The following is a 19982-nucleotide window of genomic DNA, read 5'->3' as shown; positions in this document are numbered from 1 at the left end:
GGTTTTACCAAACCTCTCCTCAGGTACAGCTGGTGTTTTGAGTTGCTGTATTGGACGTCCCGTTGTCCAAATTACACTTATCCAATAAGCATTTTCAAATATTCATATTATGTACTAAAAAAAAGTGATCACATGACTAGCTTTATGGCCAACTGTACATTACCAACATGCAGAAACTCCACATCCCAGAATGCTCTCCTACCTGAAGGCAGTCACCACAGATGTGGTGTAGTACTTGGAGAGGAACTCAACTTGTTTGTAGTTGATCTTAAGCTGGTAAAAAAACAAAACATAAAAATGATCATTCACTAGGTTACCTGATGACCCATTTGCTGTTACCATGGCGAAGATTGGGAGCTGTGACCACAGATTTCAGCTGAATCCTCCATATAAGGTTAATTGATCAAGGTTACCATGGTGTTGGGAGTGCTCCAGGTATTGGCCAGTTAGATACCAAGAAAAGTTTGTCTGAGGCTGCAATAAGGCCCCTGAGAACAAGTGTGTATGCTTGCATTCCAACTGCCTGCATACCATGAATAACAGGGTTTCCATTGGAGATCCCATGGAGGACGAGTGCTTTCAGCTACAGATATGTGAAACAAATGTAGAAAGAAACTGTATATTTAATCCTAGCATGTGTTGTTACTAATCATGCTGTCTATTCATAGTGTGTGTGTGTGTGTGTGTGTGTGTGTGTGTGTGTGTTTGTGTGCGTCTGTGTGTGTGTGTGTTAAACTCCAGTTCAGACTGAATAAGAACGCATGTAGCGGACATGCAATTATCAGGCTGGTAAATGTTAAATCCAAAAGGTACAATATAAAGGCAGAGTAGCTGATCTCACCTCAGCTCCCTGAAACAGACTGAAGAGAGTAGTGAACGATCTTCATCTGTATCGACTCTGATAAGACCACATTGAGAACCGAGACTTTTCAATGGACCACAATGGACAAAGTCCATTAACAATTCCAGAGGAGAGCAAAATGCGTGATCCACTAAACTTGAAACCCAGAAGTGTAGAATGTGATCCCATTGCCGTTTTCAGAGCTCAAACAAGAGACGAAGTGTATCAGTAGTCATAAGCAGGGATTTCAAGGACTCTACAGAAAATGAACAACTACCCTCAAGGCCTGCTTGCCTCTGAAATAATTTCAATAATTCCCTAAAGCATAAAAGTTAGTGATTCTCAGCTTTAAAAAATGAATATTAAGCCTCTAGGATTTTGTGACAACCTAAGTGGGATTTCCTTATTCAAAGCTTTCTAAGCACAAATGCCATATTCTAAAGCAGGAAACAGCAGACTACCAAATCAACAACACTACCAAGTCAACCACACAGCACCTCCAACATACAGGGAGGTGCATTGTTCCCTCAAAAAAAAACTATATTCTTTAGTCTTGCCAGTGGAGCCAATAGTGTGTTGGTTTCTGATTGGCTTTGTTAGTTAATTTGCATATACTGTAGACCCAATCACCAACATATAACAACACTTTGCTCTACTGCATCTACAACACATGGCCAGAGGAAGAACTGAATGTACCAAGCAGAGAATAATGGTGGTGGTGTGTTCTGTTGTCACATTAATGCTCAGTGAACAGTCATCCAGAATTCCATTCAGACCACCTCGGTTTTCACACAGACCTTACATTGTCACTCATGCAACCATACATTCTAAAGCAATGCCACACTGACCGGGGGTTTAGAAATAGCAGTTTATCATTGTCATGTTCCCAAGTGGCGATGCACACATCTCCGTTACTCTAATGAAAGGAAATGTTGGAGGACATAACAGAGTAACTAGATGATGTCCTCTCTTCCAGTCCACCCACACAAATATGCCTTTAGCCAGCTCCTTCCACCAGGACAAAAACATGCTGTGGCAGATAGCTACAACAAACAAGAGAGAGAAACTGAATCTCAGTCAGTTCTGAACTCTGATACCTGACTTAATACCGTACCTGACCTAAAGGGTATTGTGGGTGGAGGTTAACTTGGTAGAAGGGTATTGGACCTGTCATCAATCTATCCATCAAAAGTTCAAGGAATTTCAACTTTTGACGCAGGCAAGAAACTGATTGGAAATGACGGATGTCTGTCTGTCATATCATCACTTTTGTCTGTCACCATATGACCACCATAGAAAAACTAAATCTGTTCAAACTGTTTTATAACAGAACATCACCAGGACATGGCATCTGAGCCTAAATCGGGGTCAAACTCACAATCTCTTCCAGGTCGTCTGCCAGCTTGTTGAATTCTGTGCTGGTGGGGTCCTCCAGATTCTGGTTGTAGGGCACATTGTCCAGCTTCATGTGCCCGCTATACAGCCGCTGAGCTGGGACACGCTTCATACTCATGGTGGCCGCAGACTCCCTGCCTTTGACCGAGGAAAAGAGATTAGGAGAAAGAGGAAGTCATTTAGAAAAATTCTACATGCAACACCAATGCCTCCTCATACACTTCCAGAGATAGTTAATATGATTCTCTGCTGGAGCAAATAAAAAGAGAACAGGGATTTAGGAGAATTAGGAGTTTGTTTATCTGTTGATTATCTCTCTGTAAAAGCCTCTTTGATCAGGCTGTAGACTGAGCGTGTGACTGTCAGGGTGTTCCGTCTACTCTGCACCGCACCACTTTACTCCCCTGAATTATTAACACCAAACAAATTAAGGCCTGTCAAACAAACAGGTTATCAATGGCAAATTAAAACTTCCAAACTTTCCACTTATTACAGATATTTGTATCAAACGTCTAGGCCATCAAAGAAGCAGCCAGGCAGCGCCTGTGAATGTGAAATCTCCTGGGTGTGCCCTGTAGATGGCAGGTTTAGATTGGCCAATGGCAGTTGGCTAGGGCTGCCAACTCAAACCCAAGTCTTTCTGGTCAATTATAAAAAGCTGTTTGGCATTACTTACATTTCAGCTATCAATGTTCAGACTTTAGAAGAAACAAACCTCCCAGAATACTCCAGGACAAATTGAGAGGGTTGGAAATTAGCAACATTAGTACAGTTGAAGTTATTGAGCCACTTTGAGGCATCCTTTGCATTTTCACTCCGTCAGACTGAGCGATAGTACCTAGTCTATGATTATTACATGCATTAATCTCAGACTACATAGCAAAGTTGTACTCACTAACAAAGAACCAGATGAGGATTCCTGTCACGGCTGCCAAGACAAGCAGAGCGATGAGGACTCCCACTATCACTCCAGTCTTCTTCTTCAATGCCATCTTCTCTTTGTTATCCAAGAAGGTGACCTGCTCATGTCGCCCGTTCTGCCCCTAGGTAGACAGAGGCAGACAGACATAAAAAGAGGGAGATAAGTGATTTTTTTACCTACATTTATATGATGAGATTACTAATACTCAAGACGTAGGAGTACAATAACATATCCAGTGTAGAGTATGCGAGTCATCTAACTTGCAGGACGACATGGAGATTGTTAGGAGATCATAGTTTCAGGATGATTTCAGGAAGATACTGAACACTGAAGTACAAGACAGTAACTATAGCCACCTCCAGACTCCAGTCTTACCATACGAGGTGAAAGTAATGACAGTGGACTTGTAAAAAGCTACAAAGGAAAAGCCAGTGACTTCAACAAAAGACACTAGAAACAAATTGCCAACTCTACTGATCCAGGCATCAGAAAGTTCCCATCGTCAACATTCGAACAGTAACAAAGAACTAAATGAAAGCTAAGATTCTGTGGCTCGGCAACTAAAATCAAGAGGCAACAGCCGCTGCATTATCCCAAAGAGGAACTGATCCAACTCACTGTTCTCATCAGGAAGGGTTATGTATCACTAGTATAACCTAAGCCATACTTCTCATTTCACATTGGGGGCTAAAACCTTACTAATAAATTTAAAAAGAGATGAGCGCACAGAGAGAGAGAGAGAGAGAGAGACGTCCTTGAGGTGTTGCCATGGAAAGTTCAGTGTGTGTCTGTCTATCAGTGCAGTAGTCAGAAGTGTGGTGTGTGTAGGTCAGCAGGGGAAAAACAGACAATTGCATTGTTTGTGAAACTGACCGAAATCTGGATCATCACCCTGTATTAGACTGACGGTGAATTGCAAAGACGTCTAAGCACCGATTCACACCATAACAACAATGGTGTCTGTTTTACATGACTATGTTTTTGTTTCATTTGTAAATGAACAAAATGGGGAAAATCACTGACAAGTCAAAACGGGCCCAACCAGTTTAGCGACCGGAGAGCACACACGTTGCATTGCAGAGAAGACTTCCATGGCACTCTGCATGTTCTCCACCTTCTCTAAGGAACCGCCAACTGTGAGCAAGTACTTGGTGACATCAACAACAATGCTCCCTAGCCACTGCCTCACCATGTCACTAAAACGTCAACAAAACGAAGCAGCTGATTGTGGATTTCAGGAAACGGCAGAGGGAGCACGTCCCTATCCACATCGATGGGACCGCAGTGGAGAAGGTGAAAAGCTTTACGTTTCTCGGCGTACACATCACTGTCAATCTGAAATGCTCCACCCGCACATACAGGGGCTGTTGCGCACTAAGACCCTCAAACTTTTACGGATGCACAATTGAGAGCATCCTGTCGGGCTGTATTGCCTGGTACAGCAAGTGCATCGCCCACAACCACAAAGGGTGGTGCGGTCTGCCCAACGCATCACCAGGGGCACACTGCCTCCCCTCCAGGACACCTACAGCACTCGATGTCACAGGAAGGCCAAAAAGATCATCAACCACCCGAGCCACTGCCTGTTCACCCCGCTACCATCCAGCAGGCGAGGTCAGCACGGTCCCAAAGCTGGGACAGAGAGACTGAAAAACAGCTTCTATCTTAAGGCCATCAGACTGTTGAACAGCTGGCTACCACCCGGTTACTTAAACCTGTTTTTTTTTAACCTTTATTTAACTAGGCAAGTCAGTTAAGAACAAATTCTTATTTTCAATGACGGCCTAGTGGGTTAACTGCCTTGTTCAGGGGAAAAACGACAGATGTTGTTTTATTTACCTTGTCAGCTCGGGGATTCGATCTTGCAACCTTTCTGTTACTAGTCCAACGCTCTAACCACTAAGTACACAGAGATCCTTGATGAAGTCCTGAGCGCAATGGTGCAGGTTCTTAGACTGGGGTGAAGTTTCACCTGCCAACAGGACAACTACCCTAAGCACACAGCCAAGACAACGCAGGAGTGGCTTCGGGACAAGTCTCAATGTCCTTGTGTGACCCCAGCCAGAGCCCGAACTTGAACCTGATCGAACATCTCTGGAGACCTGAAAATGGCTGTGCAGCAACGCTCCCCATCCAACCTGACAGAGCTTCGGAGAATCTGCAGGGAAGGGGATTAACTTCCCAAATTCAGGCGTGTCAAGCTTGTAGCGTCATACCCAAGAAGACGGTCTGTGAACGATCTGAATACTTATGTTAATGTGAGATCTCAGTTGAATTTGTGTGTTGGGGTCTGAATACTTTCCGAAGGCACTGTATTCTATTCTACTGCATTTGTCAATGCCACACCGACATTGCTCGCCCTAATATTTATAAATATTTTAAAATTCCATTATTTTATTTTTAGATTTCTGTGCATTGTTATATATTACTGCACTGTTGGAGTTAGACACACAACCATTTCGCAACACCTGCAATAACATCTGCTAAATGTGTGTATGTGACCATTAAAATTGATGTCATATTGACTTATGTGCATATAGTGACTCACCATATCAGCCCTCTCTCTCTCCCTACAGTACTTCAGTATGATGGGTAAGTTCAGGGCTACCTGGGGCATAGGCTAAGATCTATGTGCCCTGCCCTGGGTCCAGGGTGTGTGTCCGAGTACACTTGCGCAAGAGACGACAGAGAGCGATTACAGAGCAGATAGTAATCACCGCACACAATTGCCTCTGAGCCTGTGGCCCAGCGTGGAGAGACGGACTCGATCCACCATTAGGGACGGGAGAATCGCTTCGGTATTAAATCAATTTGTCAGAAGTGCCGCCCCTTAAGACGGGGGCTCAATTACACTGGTCTAGATGATAACTCATCGCAATTAAAGGCCATTCTTACCACGCTCCGGCTCTCACACATGCCTCCTAATTGGAATTTCTAACAGCAATCATGGTCTGGAATTAAGGGAATCATTAGGGATGGGGTCAGTGAGCGCTCGGGGGTCGCTCTCTCCATCAGTCACCCTGTTCACAGTCTAATAAAACCATTACATGCTTTTCGTCATGTCCCCTTTGTCTCCATCTCTCTCTGCCCTCAAACAAAAATACTACTCCCTCCAGTTAGATCCATTTGTGAACTGTGCTGATGTCTTTCCAACTACAGGCCTCAGTAGTGTCCTATGATTACACAGGAAATGGTGCTGAATGCATTAGACAGTGGACACACACCTTTCACTGACAGTATAAACAGAACAGAAGAAAACAAATCAAAAACACTGCAAAAGCCTGTCACAGTGTATTGACTGTAAAAACAAAACGGTAAAAATAGTGCCTTCAGAAAGTATTGATACGAAAAACATAAATGATCTAATTTACATAAGTATTCAAATCCCTGAATATTAGAATCACCTTTGGCAGCGATTACAGCTGTGAGTCTCTCTGGGTATGTTCTAAAGAGCTTTACACACCTGGATTGTACAATATGTTCCCATTATTCTTTTGAAAAGTATTCAAATTGATTGTTGAACATTGCTAGACAACCATTTAAGTCTTGCCATAGATTCAAGCAGATCTAAGTCAAAACTGTAACTCGGCCACTCAGGAACATTTACGGTCTTCTTGGTAAGCAAATGCAGTGTAGATTTGACCTTGTGTTTTAGGTTATTGCCCTGCTAAAAGGTGAATTAATCTCCCAGTGTCTGGTAGAAAGCAGACTCAACCAGGTTTTCCCTCTAGATTTTGCCTGTGCTTAGCCCCATTCCTTTTCTATCCCGATTAAACTCCCCAGTCCTTAACGATTAGAAGCATACACACAACACAGACATCCCTATGTTTGAAAATCTGGAGAGTGGCACTTTGTAATGTGATGTATTGGATTTGCCCCAAACATAACTTTTTGTACTGAATAGTAAGTGCTAATTGTTTGGCACATTTATTGCAGTATTACTCTAGTGCATTGCTGCAAATAGGATGCATGTTTATGAATAGTTTTATTCTGTACAGGCTTCCTTCTTTTCACTGTCATTTAGGTTAGGTCAAAAAGACATTCAATGCCCATCTACCAATAGGTGCCCTTCTTTGCAAGGCACTGGAAAACCTCCCTGGTCTTTGTGGTTGAATATCAAATGCACTGCTCAACCTCACAATTATCTGTATGTGTGGGGTACAGAAATGAGTCATTCAAAAATCATGTTAAACACTGTTATTACACAGAGTGAATCCATGCAATTTGTGACTTGTTTAGCAAATTTGTATTCAAATCAAATGTTATTGGTCACATACACATGGTTAGCAGATGTCATTGCGAGTGTAGCGAAATGCTTGTGCTTCTGGTTCCGACAGTGCAGCAATATCTAACAAGTAATATGTATCAATTCCACAACAGATACCTAATACACACAAATCCAAGTAAAGTAATAAGAATATATAAATATATGCATGAGCAATGACAGAGCGGCACAGGCTAAGATGCAATAGAGAGTATAGAATACAGTATAGAATACAGTATATCCATATGAGATAAGTAATGCAAGATATGAAAACATTATTCAAGTGCCATTATTAAAGTGACTAGTGTCCATTTATTAAAGTGGCCAATGATTTCAAGTCTGTATGTAGGCAGCAGCCTCTCTGTGCTAGTGATGGCTGTTTAACAGTCTGATGGCCTTGAGATTGAAAAACAGCTTCTGTCTCGGTTCCAGCTTTGATTCACCTGTACTGACCACGCCTTCTGAATGGTAGCGGGGTGAACAGACAGTGGCTCGGGTGGTTGTTGTCCTTGATGATCTTTTTGGCCTTCCTGTGACATCGGGTGCTGTAGGTGTCCTGGAGGGCAGGTAGTTTGCCCCCGGTCCGGTGATGCATTGTGCAGACCGCACCACCCTCTGGAGAGCCCTGCGGTTGTGGGCGGTGCAGTTTCCATACCAGGTGGTGATACAGCCCGACAGGATGCTCTCAATTGTGCATCCTGTGAACGTTTGTGAGGGTTTTAGGTGACGAGACAAATTTCTTCAGCCTCCTGAGGTCGAAGAGGTACTGCTGAAGAGGAGAAGAGGCGCTGCTGTTGTGCCTTCTTCACCACACTGTCTGTGTGGGTGGACCATTTCAGTTTGTCCGTGATGTGTACGCAGAGGAACATAAACTTTCCACCTTCTCCACTGATGTCCCATGTGGATAGGGGGGTACTCTCTCTGCTGTTTCCTGAGGTCCACGATCATCTCCTCTGTTTTATTGATGTTGAGGGAGAGGCAATTTACTTTTCTGACACCACACTCCGAGAGCCCTCACCTCCTCCCTGTAGGCTGTCTCAACGGTAGTAGGCTTGATGACCAACAACGACGTGTCATCTACAAACTTAAATGACTGAGTTGGAGGCGTGCATAGCCATGCAGTCATGGTTGAACAGTGAGGACAGGAGGGGGCTGAGCACACACCCTTGTGGGGCCCCAGTGTTGAGGATCAGCAAAGTGGAGATGTTGTTTCCTACCTTCACCACCTGGGGGCGGCCCGTCAAAGTCCAGGACCCAATTGCACAGGGCGGGGTTGAGAACCAGGCCATCAAGCTTAATGATGAGCTTGGAGGGTACTATGGTGTTGAATGCTGAGCTGTAGTCAATGAACAGCATTCTTACATATGTATTCCTCTTGTCCAGATGGGATAAGGAGGTGTGCAGTGTGATGGTGATTGCATCGTCTGTGGACCTATTTGGGCGGTAAGCAAATTGAACTGGGTCTATGGTGACAGGTAAGGTAGAAGTCATATTCCTAAACTTTAGGTTTGCATCAAAAAAGGGGTTGAATACTTATTGACTCAGGAAACTTTTAAAAAAAAAATAAATTAGTAAACATTTCTAAAAACATAATTCTACTTAGGCTAGAGACCAAAAAATCTAAGTGTAATCCATGTTAAATTCAGGCTGTAAAACAACAACAAAAAGGGTGGAAAAAGTCAAAGGGTGTGAATACTTTCTGAAGGCACGGTATGTGACCACGACAAGCACGAGGGGACATCTGGAGAGCTAATTGTATTAACTAAACAATAAGGTATAGTAGGACTGCTAGGCATACAGTAGGGTAGCAGCATATTAGTCAAACCAGTTAGACTGATGGGTAATGAGGTGTTCTGTACTGAGGTGTGGTCCAGAGAAATAGCTAACAATGACAAGCACCTTTTCACACACAACCATTTGATTTTTGTAATATAAACATACATATGTGCATCCTCTGTGTGTTTTTCTTATTGTGTAGTACATTACATTGCATGATGTGGCTTTAGATAGTGGGAACGAAAGTCAAACCAAATGAGTAGTCTGATTCAGCCTGCACAATATAACTGAGCAGTGCAACTGCGCTTTCAATAGACAGGCATTCCATCTGTTTAAATGTTAACCAGGAGTGTCAATGGTTGTTGTTTAAATCCTCAATCATTATCTATGAAGCACCTTTCCAATGTCAGCTCCACCAGAACTTTAGAAACCTGCTGGTTGAAATATCTCATCAGCCTAAAACTACATGGCTTATGAGATCTATTTATTACAAGTGTAAATGCATTTGTGAAAGCATATTTAAATGTAAAATTTCACATCAAACGTGACAACACTAACCTTCTCTGGCTAGTAACATTAACTGTAATTGAAAATGTAGTGTTATAATTAAGTCATGATATAGCTATGCTTTGTTTATGACAATGAACATTCTAATAGTCCCCGTTATTATGTTATGGAACTTTGACCATATAATAACCCATAACATTAGATTACAGATAAGAGGTAGAAAATGGTCATGACAAGTGTCATTACTACAGACGTTGTAGAGGTTATTTTGTTCTAGTACAATAACACTACCACATTGTGCTGAGTTAGTGTGAATTCTCTCTCCCTGGATACCATGTAGTTACTAGGTGACTGGGTTCATTTAATAACCAACCTGCTCTACTGGTCATGCGTGAGAGACTGCAGTAGGCAGGGTTAACGGGCCGTTCCACAGGACGGTCAGGAGACCGCAGACTGTTGGAGAGTCCCTGGCTGAATTCCTACCTGGGTGTCCCCTTACCGCTCACTTCCACTCTGACCCATAGCGCTCACGCACTACCAGATAGAGAGCGAGGGAAAGAGGAGAGAGGACAGTGTGTGCTCTGATTTGACCGAAACAGCCACATTCCTCCGTAACCACACTCCACTGCTGACACTGATCCTGTCTGGGAAAGGACAGGTCACAGTGACCTCACCTGACCTGACCCTCAGCTCAATCTTGGGATCTCTGGAATTCTAAGATCATAAATTTGCTGTTGTGCCCTTATATCCATAAACAAGGTGGATCCCCAAATGTAACGCATCTCCACGTGTACAAATAGATCTTCTGTGAACAATTATGCCAGTCAGTAGAGGAATATGCATTACTGGCCAAAACAGAGTTGGTGGTGGTTATAATACTGTAATCACTCATGTTCTCTTGCTCCGTTTCCAGATATCCTTTCTTGAAGCGCAATTTAAAACGGGCAATCTGCAGTTCATACAATAACAAAGTGGGTACCCCGCCACGGTTTGTCTAAAAAGCTGAGGTATATGAGGCCGGAGAAATATAACCACTCAAATTCATAGAAAAAGCTATGGATGCAAGAACTGACCATCCATTATATATCAAAATTATAGATTTAACCATGTTGAGACTATACAGTGTTTGTTTACATTTACAATGTTTACAAACAGAACTAAAACAAGCTTATATTTGGGGTTCTGATGGGGATCGACAGTTGAACTAAGCTCATGAGTTTATAAGTTATATTTTTCCAGAATCAATGGGTACACACTGAGTACACCCCCCCCCCCTTGCAATTTAGCTAGCTGAAATAAATTACATTTTTTCACAAATTCTGAGTGAAATAATGTATCAATTGTAAAACTCACTCACTGTTAAAAGTCACCCATGCATACACCACAAGACATGCCACCAGAGGTCTCTTCACAGTCCCCAAGTCCAGAACAGACTATGGAAGCACACAGTACTACATGACTGCATGGAACTCTATTCCAAATCAAGTAACTTATGCAAGCTGTAAAATCAGATTTAAAAAAAAACATCTCAAAATGCACCTTATGAAACAACGGGAACTGTGAAGAGACCCACACACACAGCCATACATACACACAATAGCATACGCACTATACACACCCACGTATTTTGTGTTTTAGATATGTGGTAGTAGAGTAGCGGCCTGAGGGCACAACCTTAATGTGTATCTGTTGTGACATTTTATGTAATGTTTTTTTTATTGCATAAAACTGCCTTAATTTGGCTGGACCCCAGGATGAGAAGCTGCTGCTATAATAAATACAAATACTCAAGAGGATTCACACAGGAAATCCTAAAATGGTAACTGAGGAAATGACAAAGCAGGACTATGACATCATTCCCCGATACTAAGGTGGATAACACACAGTGCCTTCAGAAAGTATTCATACTCCTTGACTTATTCCAATTTGTGTTACAGCCTGAATTAAACATGGATTAAATACCCCATAATGCCAAAGTGAAAAGATGTTTTTGGACATTTTTGCTAATATATGTGAAATGAAATATAGAAATATCTAATGTACATACGTATTCACAACCCTGAGTTAATACATGTTACAAATCACCTTTGGCATCGATTACAGCTGTAAGTCTTTTTGGGTAAGTCTATAATGCTGTTTTTATACGGTACGAGATAGACAGTAGACAGCAAAGTGGATGTCATTGTTTTCAATGAGAGCACAATGGTAAATGCCATTGAGGCTGGCTGTGAATGCCGTCAGCTGCCACAGTAGATGGAACTTGCCGCCAGAGTTCAAATATTTCAACTTTTTCTGTAGCGTTGTTTTCTACCGGATGTTGATTTACCCATCTACCGATAGCTGCCCTTCTTCGCGAGGCATTGGAAAACCTCCCTGGTCTTTGTGTTTGAAATTCGCTGCTTGACTGAGGGACCTTACAGATAACTGTATGTGTGGGGTACAGAGATGAGGTAGTCATTCAAAAATCATGATAAACACTATTAATGGCACAAAGTGTGAGTCCATGCAACTTAATATGTGATTTGTTAAGCAAATATTTACTCCTGAACTTATTTATGCTTGTCATAACAAAGGGTTTGAATAGTTGACTTAAGATATTCATCTTTAATTCATTTGTAAAAATGTCTAAAAACATCATTAAACTTTGACATTATGGGGTATTGTGCGTAGGCTAGTGACAGAAAACCTCAAATTGAATCCATTTTAAATTCAGGCTGTAACACAAAATGTGGAAAAGTCAAGGGGTGTGAATACTTTCTGAAGGCACGGTATGTTCGATCCATGGGTCATCTATGGTTGCCATAAAGAACAATTGTACAAAGAAAAACTTAGAGGCTAAGAAAATAGAATATGATAGAGGAAACTTTTTACACTTAACAAGTGACAGCCCCCACGTGTCTCAGCTTTCACATGACGAGCAACAAAGTAATACAAATATACATATACCGTACCAGTCAAAGTTGACAGCTACTCATTCCAGGGTTTAACTTTATTTGTTAATATTTTCTACATTGTAGAATAACAGTGAAGACATCAAAACTATGAAAAAACACATATGGAATCACATAGTAACCAAGTGTTAAATCAAAATATATTTTATATTTGAGATTCTTCTAAGGAGCCACCCCTTGCCTTGATGACAACTTTGCACACTATTGGCAGTCTCTCAACAAGCTTCATGAGGTAGTCATCTGAAAAGCATTTCAATTAACAGGTGTGCCGTAAAAGTTAATTTGTGGAATTTCTTTCCTCCTTAACGCGTTTGAGCCAGTTAGGGTAGTGATAAGGTAGGGTGGTATACAGAAGACAGCCCTATTTGGTAAAAGACCAAGTCCATATCATGGCAAGAATAGATCAAAAAAGCAAAGAGAAACAACAGTCCTTCATTACTTTAAGAGATGAAGGTCAGTCAATACAGAGAATTTGAAGAACTTTTAACGTTTATTCAAGAGCAGTCGTAAAAACCATCAGGAGCAATGAAGAAACTGGCTCTCATGAGGACCACCACAGGAAAGGAAGACCCAGAGTTACCTCTGCTGCAGAGAATAAGTTCATTAGAGTTGACAGCTTCAGAAATTAAAGCCCAAATAAATGCTTCACAGAGTTCATGTAACAGACATCAATATCAACTGTTCAGAGGAGTCTGTGTGAAAATCAGGCCTTCATGGTCTAATTACTGCAAAGAAACCACTAAAGGACACCAATAAGAAGAAGAGACTTGCTTGGGCCAGGAAACACACGAGCAATGGACATTAGACCGGTGGAAATCTGTCCTTTGGTCTGGAGTACAAATTGGAGATTTTTGGTTCCAACCACTGTGTCTTTATGAGATGCAGAGTAGGTGAACAGATGATCTCTGCATGTGTAGTTCCCACTGTGAAGCATGGAGGAGGTGGTGTGGGAGTGCTTTGCTGGTGACACTGCCAGTGATTTATTTAGAATTCAAGGCACACTTAACCAGCATGTCTACCACAGAGTATTCCGCATTCATACACCATGCCATCTGGTTTGCGCTTAGTGGGACTATCATTTGTTTTCAACAGGACAATAACCCAACACACCCCCAAGCTGTGTAAGGGCTATTTGACCAATAAGGAGAGTGATGGAGTGCTGCATCAGATGAACTGGCCTCCACAATCACCTCAACCCAATTGAGAAGGTTTGGGATGAGTTGGACCGCAGAGTGAAGGAAAAGCAGCCAACAAGAGCTCAGCATATGTGGGAACTCCAAGACTTTTGGAAAAGCATTCCAGGTTAAGCTGGTTGAGAGAATGCCAAGCCTGAGCAAAGCGGTCATCAAGGTGGCTACTTAGAAGAATCTCAAATATAAAACGCATTTCATTGAACACTTTTTTTGGTTACTACACGATTCCATAGTTGTTATTTCATAGTTCTGATGTCTTCATTATTATTCTACAATGTAGAAAACTGTAAAAATAAAGAAAAACCCTGGAATGAGTAGGTGTGTCCAAAACCTTTTGACTGGTACTGTATGTATGTATGTATGTATGTATGTATGTATGTATACACACACACACAAATAAATACAAATACAGGATGTGGCCAGGGCAGGGAGCTAAGAAGAAGTACAGAAAAGTAGGGCTAGGAATTTCCCGGGGCCTCACAATACAATATCATGATACAAAGGTGCCAATACGATATTTATTGCGAATCTATATGTATTGAAATTTGATACTGTGATTTCATTGCGATTCGATATTACAAACATATTGCTCAACATGTGTCTGCTGCAGAAGGAAAATAGAGAGCCATGAGAATGAATCTTGATCAGTAGTGGAAATAAAAGTTAAGAAAGCAAATTGGCTCCCTTTTTAAAAAGATGGGGAACAAGCAATGAAGGAAAAACACTGGAGTTTTGGTGCAGGTAAAGCCAACAAGCGCAAAAATAATATTGCAATATCGTCAAAAACAAAATCCAAATATGTAACTGTATGGATTTCCCCCCCCCATCACTACAGAAAAGGGGATCTGCTTTCCAGCAATCCTGACCCATACAATTTACCTATACAAATAGGTTAATTTCTTTGCACAAGCATCAATTTCTTCTACATCTTTCCACTAGTGACACTTTACTTGCAACATTTTTTTTTTATGTATTTCAAAACATTAGCAGTGAGTGAAATTGTAAACATGCTTCATGGTTGTTAATATCATTGATGAAAAGCAACTCTTGATTGGGTTTAGGGCTGTGAGAAGCAACTCACACATAAAAATATATGACCTACAGTGGGGCAAAAAAGTATTTAGTCAGCCACCAATTGTGCAAGTTCTCCCACTTAAAAAGATGAGGCCTGTAATTTTCATCATAGGTACACTTCAACTATGACAGACAAAATTGAGGGAAAAAATCCAGAAAATCACATTGCAGGATTTTTAATGAATTTATTTGCAAATTATGGTGGAAAATAAGTATTTGGTCAATAAAAGTTTCTCAATACTTTGTTATATACCCTTTGTTGGCAATGACAGATGTCAAACGTTTTCTGTAAGTCTTCACAAGGTTTTCACACACTGTTGCTGGTATTTTGGCCCATTCCTCCATGCAGATCTCCCCTAGAGCAGTGATGTTTTGGGGCTGTTGCTGGGCAACACAGACTTTCAACTCCCTCCAAAGATTTTCTATGGGGTTGAGATCTGGAGACTGGCTAGGCCACTCCAGGACCTTGAAATGCTTCTTACGAAGCCACTCCTTCGTTGCCCAGGCGGTGTGTTTGGGATCATTGTCATGCTGAAAGACCCAGCCACGTTTCATCTTCAATGCCCTTGCTGATGGAAGGAGGTTTTCACTCAAAATATAACGATACATGGCCCCATTCATTCTTTCCTTTACATGGATCAGTCGTCCTGGTCCCTTTGAAGAAATACAGCCCCAAAGCATGATGTTTCCACCCCCATGCTTCACAGTAGGTATGGTGTTCTTTGGATGCAACTCAGCATTCTTTGTCCTCCAAACACGACGAGTTGAGGGGGGGGGGGGGGGACACGTCTGACACTGCAGGATTTGAGTCCCTGGCAGCATAGTGTGTTACTGATGGTAGGTTTTGTTACTTTGGTCCCAGCTCTCTGCAGGTCATTCACTAGGTCCCTCCGTGTGGTTCTGGGATTTTTGCTCACCGTTCTTGTGATCATTTTTTTTTTATTTTTTTTTTATTTCACCTTTATTTAACCAGGTAGGCTAGTTGAGAACAAGTTCTCATTTGCAACTGCGACCTGGCCAAGATAAGGCATAGCAGTGTGAACAGACAACACAGAGTTACACATGGAGTAAACAATTAACAAGTCAATAACACAGTAGAAAAAAGGGGAGTCTATATATACATTGTGTGCAAAAGGCATGAGAAGGTAGGCAAATAATTACAATTATGCAGATTAACACTGGAGTGATAAATGATCAGATGGTTATGTACAGGTAGAGATATTGGTGTGCAAAAGAGCAGAAAAATAAATAAATAAAAACAGTATGGGGATGAGGTAGGTGAAAATGGGTGGGCTATTTACCAATAGACTATGTACAGCTGCAGCGATCGGTTAGCTGCTCAGATAGCAGATGTTTGAAGTTGGTGAGGGAGATAAAAGTCTCCAACTCCAACTTCATTTTGACCCCACGGGGTGAGATCTTCCGTGGAGCCCCAGATCAAGGGAGATTATCAGTGGTCTTGTATGTCTTCCATTTCCTAATAATTGCTCCCACAGTTGATTTCTTCAAACCAAGTATATATAAAAAAAAGTATGTGGACACCGTGTTAAACATTTGGCTGAAATTTGGCTGAAATATCCAAATCTACACACTGCTAACAGGTGTATAAAAATTAGCACACAGTCATGCAATCACCATAGACAAACATTGTTAGTATAACCTTAAGGAAGAGCTCAATGACTTTCAACGTGGCACCGTCACAGGATGCCACCTTTCCAACAAGTCAGTTGGTCAAATTTCGGCCCTGCTAGAGCTGCCCCGGTCAACTGTAAGTCCTGTTATTGTGAAGTGGAAACATCTAGGAGCAGCAACGGCTCAGTCGCCGAAGTGGTAGGCCACACAAGCTCATAGAATGGGACCGCTGAGTGGTGAAGCAAGTAGAGCGTAAAAATAATCTGTCCTCGGTTGCACTCACTACCGAGTTCCAAACTGCATCTGGAAGCAATGTCAGCACAAGAACTGTTCGTCGGGAGCATCATGAAATGGATTTCCATGGCCGAGCAGCTGCACATAAGCCTAAGGTCACCATGCTCAATGCCAAGCATCGGCTGGAGTGGTGTAAAGCTCACCTCCACTGGACTTTGGAACAGTGGAAACGAGTTCTCTGGAATGATGAATCACGCTTCGCCATCTGGCAGTCCGATGGGCAAATCTGGGTTTAGTGGATGCCAGGAGAACGCTACCTGGCCAAATTTTTGTGCCAACTATAAAGTTTGGTGGAGGAGGAACAATGGTCTGGGGCTCTTTTTCATGGTTCGTGCTAGGCCCCTTGGTTCCAGTGAAGGGAAATCAACGCTACAGCACACAATGAGATTCTAGATGATTCTGTGCTTCCAACTTTTTGGCAACAGTTTGGAGAAGGCCCTTTCCTGTTTCAGCATGACAATGCCACTGTGCACAAAGCAAGGTCCATAGAGAAATGGTTTGACGAGATCGGTGTAGAAGAACTTGACTGGCCTGCACAGAGCGCTGGTCTCAACCTCATCGAACACTTTTGGGATGAATTGGCTGCGAGCCAGGCCTAATCGCCCAACATCAGTTCCCAACCTCACTAATGCTCTTGTGGCTGAATGGAAGTCAGTCCCCGCAGCATGTTCCGACATCTAGTGGAAAGTCTTCCCAGAAGAGTGGAGGCTGTCATAGCAGCATCCATATTAATGCACATGATTTTGGAATGAGATGTTCGACAAGCAGGTGTCCACATACTTTTGGTTATGTAGTGTACGTGTTCATCAGAGTACTGCTCTTAACGACACTTGTGTACGCAAAGGAGCATTTTCTCTTAGACACAACTCATGAAAAGCTACTGCATGTACTAACTTACTGTGTAACCTGGAAATATATCAATGACAACCAGGATATCTGTGTGGACATCTCCATGATCCAATTCTACAGACTATACCAGCTCTATGTGTAGCTAAGGTTTAACTATCACTTCAGTATTTGTTACGGGAAACCTAGAGACAGTCCAAGAACTATGACAATGCATACTGTACAAAGCAGGAAAACTAGGAGTACATTCCTGAGCATGAATGATCTGCACAAGACAGCACCTATCTCAACAGGACACTCAGGGAAAACAGACTATATGATTCAGTATACCAGCAAGTATTCAGAATTATTGTTCCTTTCCCTTACAAATATGATATCCCTCATCTTGTCCCTAAAAAGTGCATGTTCTTTCAGAGGACTCCAACCTCCTGTTTGCTTTTCTCTTTTGACTGAGCTCAAAACTATGTAGCATTTCACAACCCTCATTTTTTAATCAACATGACTATGCATGTGTAAACATCAAAACCAACATTTATAATAATATCAAAATGCAGTGTGAGGAAGAGGTTTTCCATAGAGGAACCTACCTTCCCCCCCTCTCTAAACTCCTCTATGCAGCGACTAACTTTCTTCTCAGTAGTCTTCCTCTGTGGGTGAGCAGCAGCGAGGCTGGAGGGGGATCGAGTCAGGACAGGTCTGGGATCCACAGGGTATCCGAATACCTGGCCATCCATCCTCAAATTATATGATAATGAACATAAACATACAACATAAAAAATTAACTATAAACGTACTTCCTGGAAGTGTTCACTTGTGGTATGTTGTCACTGAAAGTCAATTGGTTTGCCTACATGGGCTGAGTTTGACAGGTGGCCCATTCCAGTGACTGGAATGAAACGTTATGTATGTCTGTAAAATAGATTTTCAAATTAAGTCGCTAACAATGCAAAAGTGACAACAGTGGCGCATGGCGGACTTGGTTACACCGTTGTTCCTAAATGTATAATTTGTATAACACAACTTACCTCGTATTCAAATCGTGCGGAATTCATTTTCTTCAATTACTTAAGAGTTAAATCCAGTTGGTAGACAGTTCAATCAAACAAAAACGATTTAGAAACACGGGACTATATTCCTCCCTCCCGAGGTCCAAGACGTTTCAAGTCAACGCGGGAGGGAGATTAATGAAATTATGATCAAAAGTAGCAACTGTACCATTGGTAAAATTCTTCAATGACTCATCTGGTTAAAAGTTGTGAGACCTTTGTGGTTGTCGTGGCTGAGGTGTTTGTTTCAGTCAACAATTGTTTCTTGAAACTGACCTTTTCCATCCACACCCACAACATTTAGCCACGCCCACACCTTTGTAAACGTCCAGAACGCCAGGTGAGATTTGGGCCTGATGATCAGGAAGTTGCGATTTTACAGAACATTTAAATTAGAAGTAGTTTGTGTAAACAGGTGCGGTTATGTTATATCAGCTCTACAGTTAGGTAGGCTACATACATATATAATATCTTCTCGATATCAACGTTTCATAACAAATAGGTCTACATCACATCTTCATAACGCTGAGAAAAATATTGTGTCAAATTTAAAAATCGCTAATAGAGTATTGAAATGATTGAATACACTGATACCCCACACGTAGAGAACGAAACAATTATTTTACCTTGCGTGCCCCCTAGTGACCAAATACAGAATTTGGATTGGCATAGACATTTTTTATCGTTCGTATAATGAATGACAGGTCCATTGCTATATGCTCTAACAGCGGTTGCCATCCAATGAATATCGCATTTCCGACACCTACTAGACTGGAGTATAACTCCCTTATACGTTGCTAAAAAAAATATAATAGTAAAAATAATACCCTATCACAATACTACACTCACAAAAAATAAATAAATACAAAACTCCACTATTGAAATATATTGTCCTACTTCAGGCCAACAGCCTGAAAGGATGGGACGTCAAATCTCGCACAACCAAATCGAACTTTCAACGTTTCCTAGTTCCGACTAGCACGTGAACGCAGCCTGTTTCGGCACTGCTGTCACTGAATTCGTGACGCATATTATGAAACCGTTAAGGCAGTTCCATAGATAGACCAGTTTCGATCCACTGCCTGCGCTTCCCATTCATGTCCATTGGGTGTCTCCCTCCACCAAATCAAACCGCAGTTAATCTAAAAATGTTGGCGCTTTGAGGAAAGTCCATTGTACAGTACAAACTCGAAGATGGGCGTTGATGGGCGTTCTTTTTTTTCCGGCGAGGCTGCAGCCCC

At 41.9% G+C, this 19982-nt stretch overlaps 1 protein-coding gene across 1 annotated transcript in view; it reads right to left on the bottom strand.

Moving 5' to 3' along the window:
- LOC139405802 (suppressor of tumorigenicity 14 protein homolog) overlaps positions 1-18965 on the bottom strand; it is a 33000-nt gene extending 14035 nt beyond the window's left edge. Inside the window, exons 1-4 of the mRNA XM_071148228.1 lie at positions 18721-18965; positions 3132-3279; positions 2220-2374; positions 203-273 (exon numbers count right to left, since the gene is read on the bottom strand). Of these exons, the coding sequence (XP_071004329.1) occupies positions 203-273; positions 2220-2374; positions 3132-3279; positions 18721-18747 (401 nt within the window). The 5' untranslated portion in view covers positions 18748-18965. The remainder of the gene's footprint in view (positions 1-202; positions 274-2219; positions 2375-3131; positions 3280-18720) is intronic.
- Between the last annotated feature and the right edge of the window lie 1017 nt (positions 18966-19982).

Source organism: Oncorhynchus clarkii, chromosome 3 (genome assembly GCF_045791955.1).
Source record: "Oncorhynchus clarkii lewisi isolate Uvic-CL-2024 chromosome 3, UVic_Ocla_1.0, whole genome shotgun sequence".
Classification (NCBI taxonomy): Eukaryota; Metazoa; Chordata; class Actinopteri; order Salmoniformes; family Salmonidae; genus Oncorhynchus; species Oncorhynchus clarkii.
This window is presented reverse-complemented; position numbering and strand designations above follow the sequence as displayed.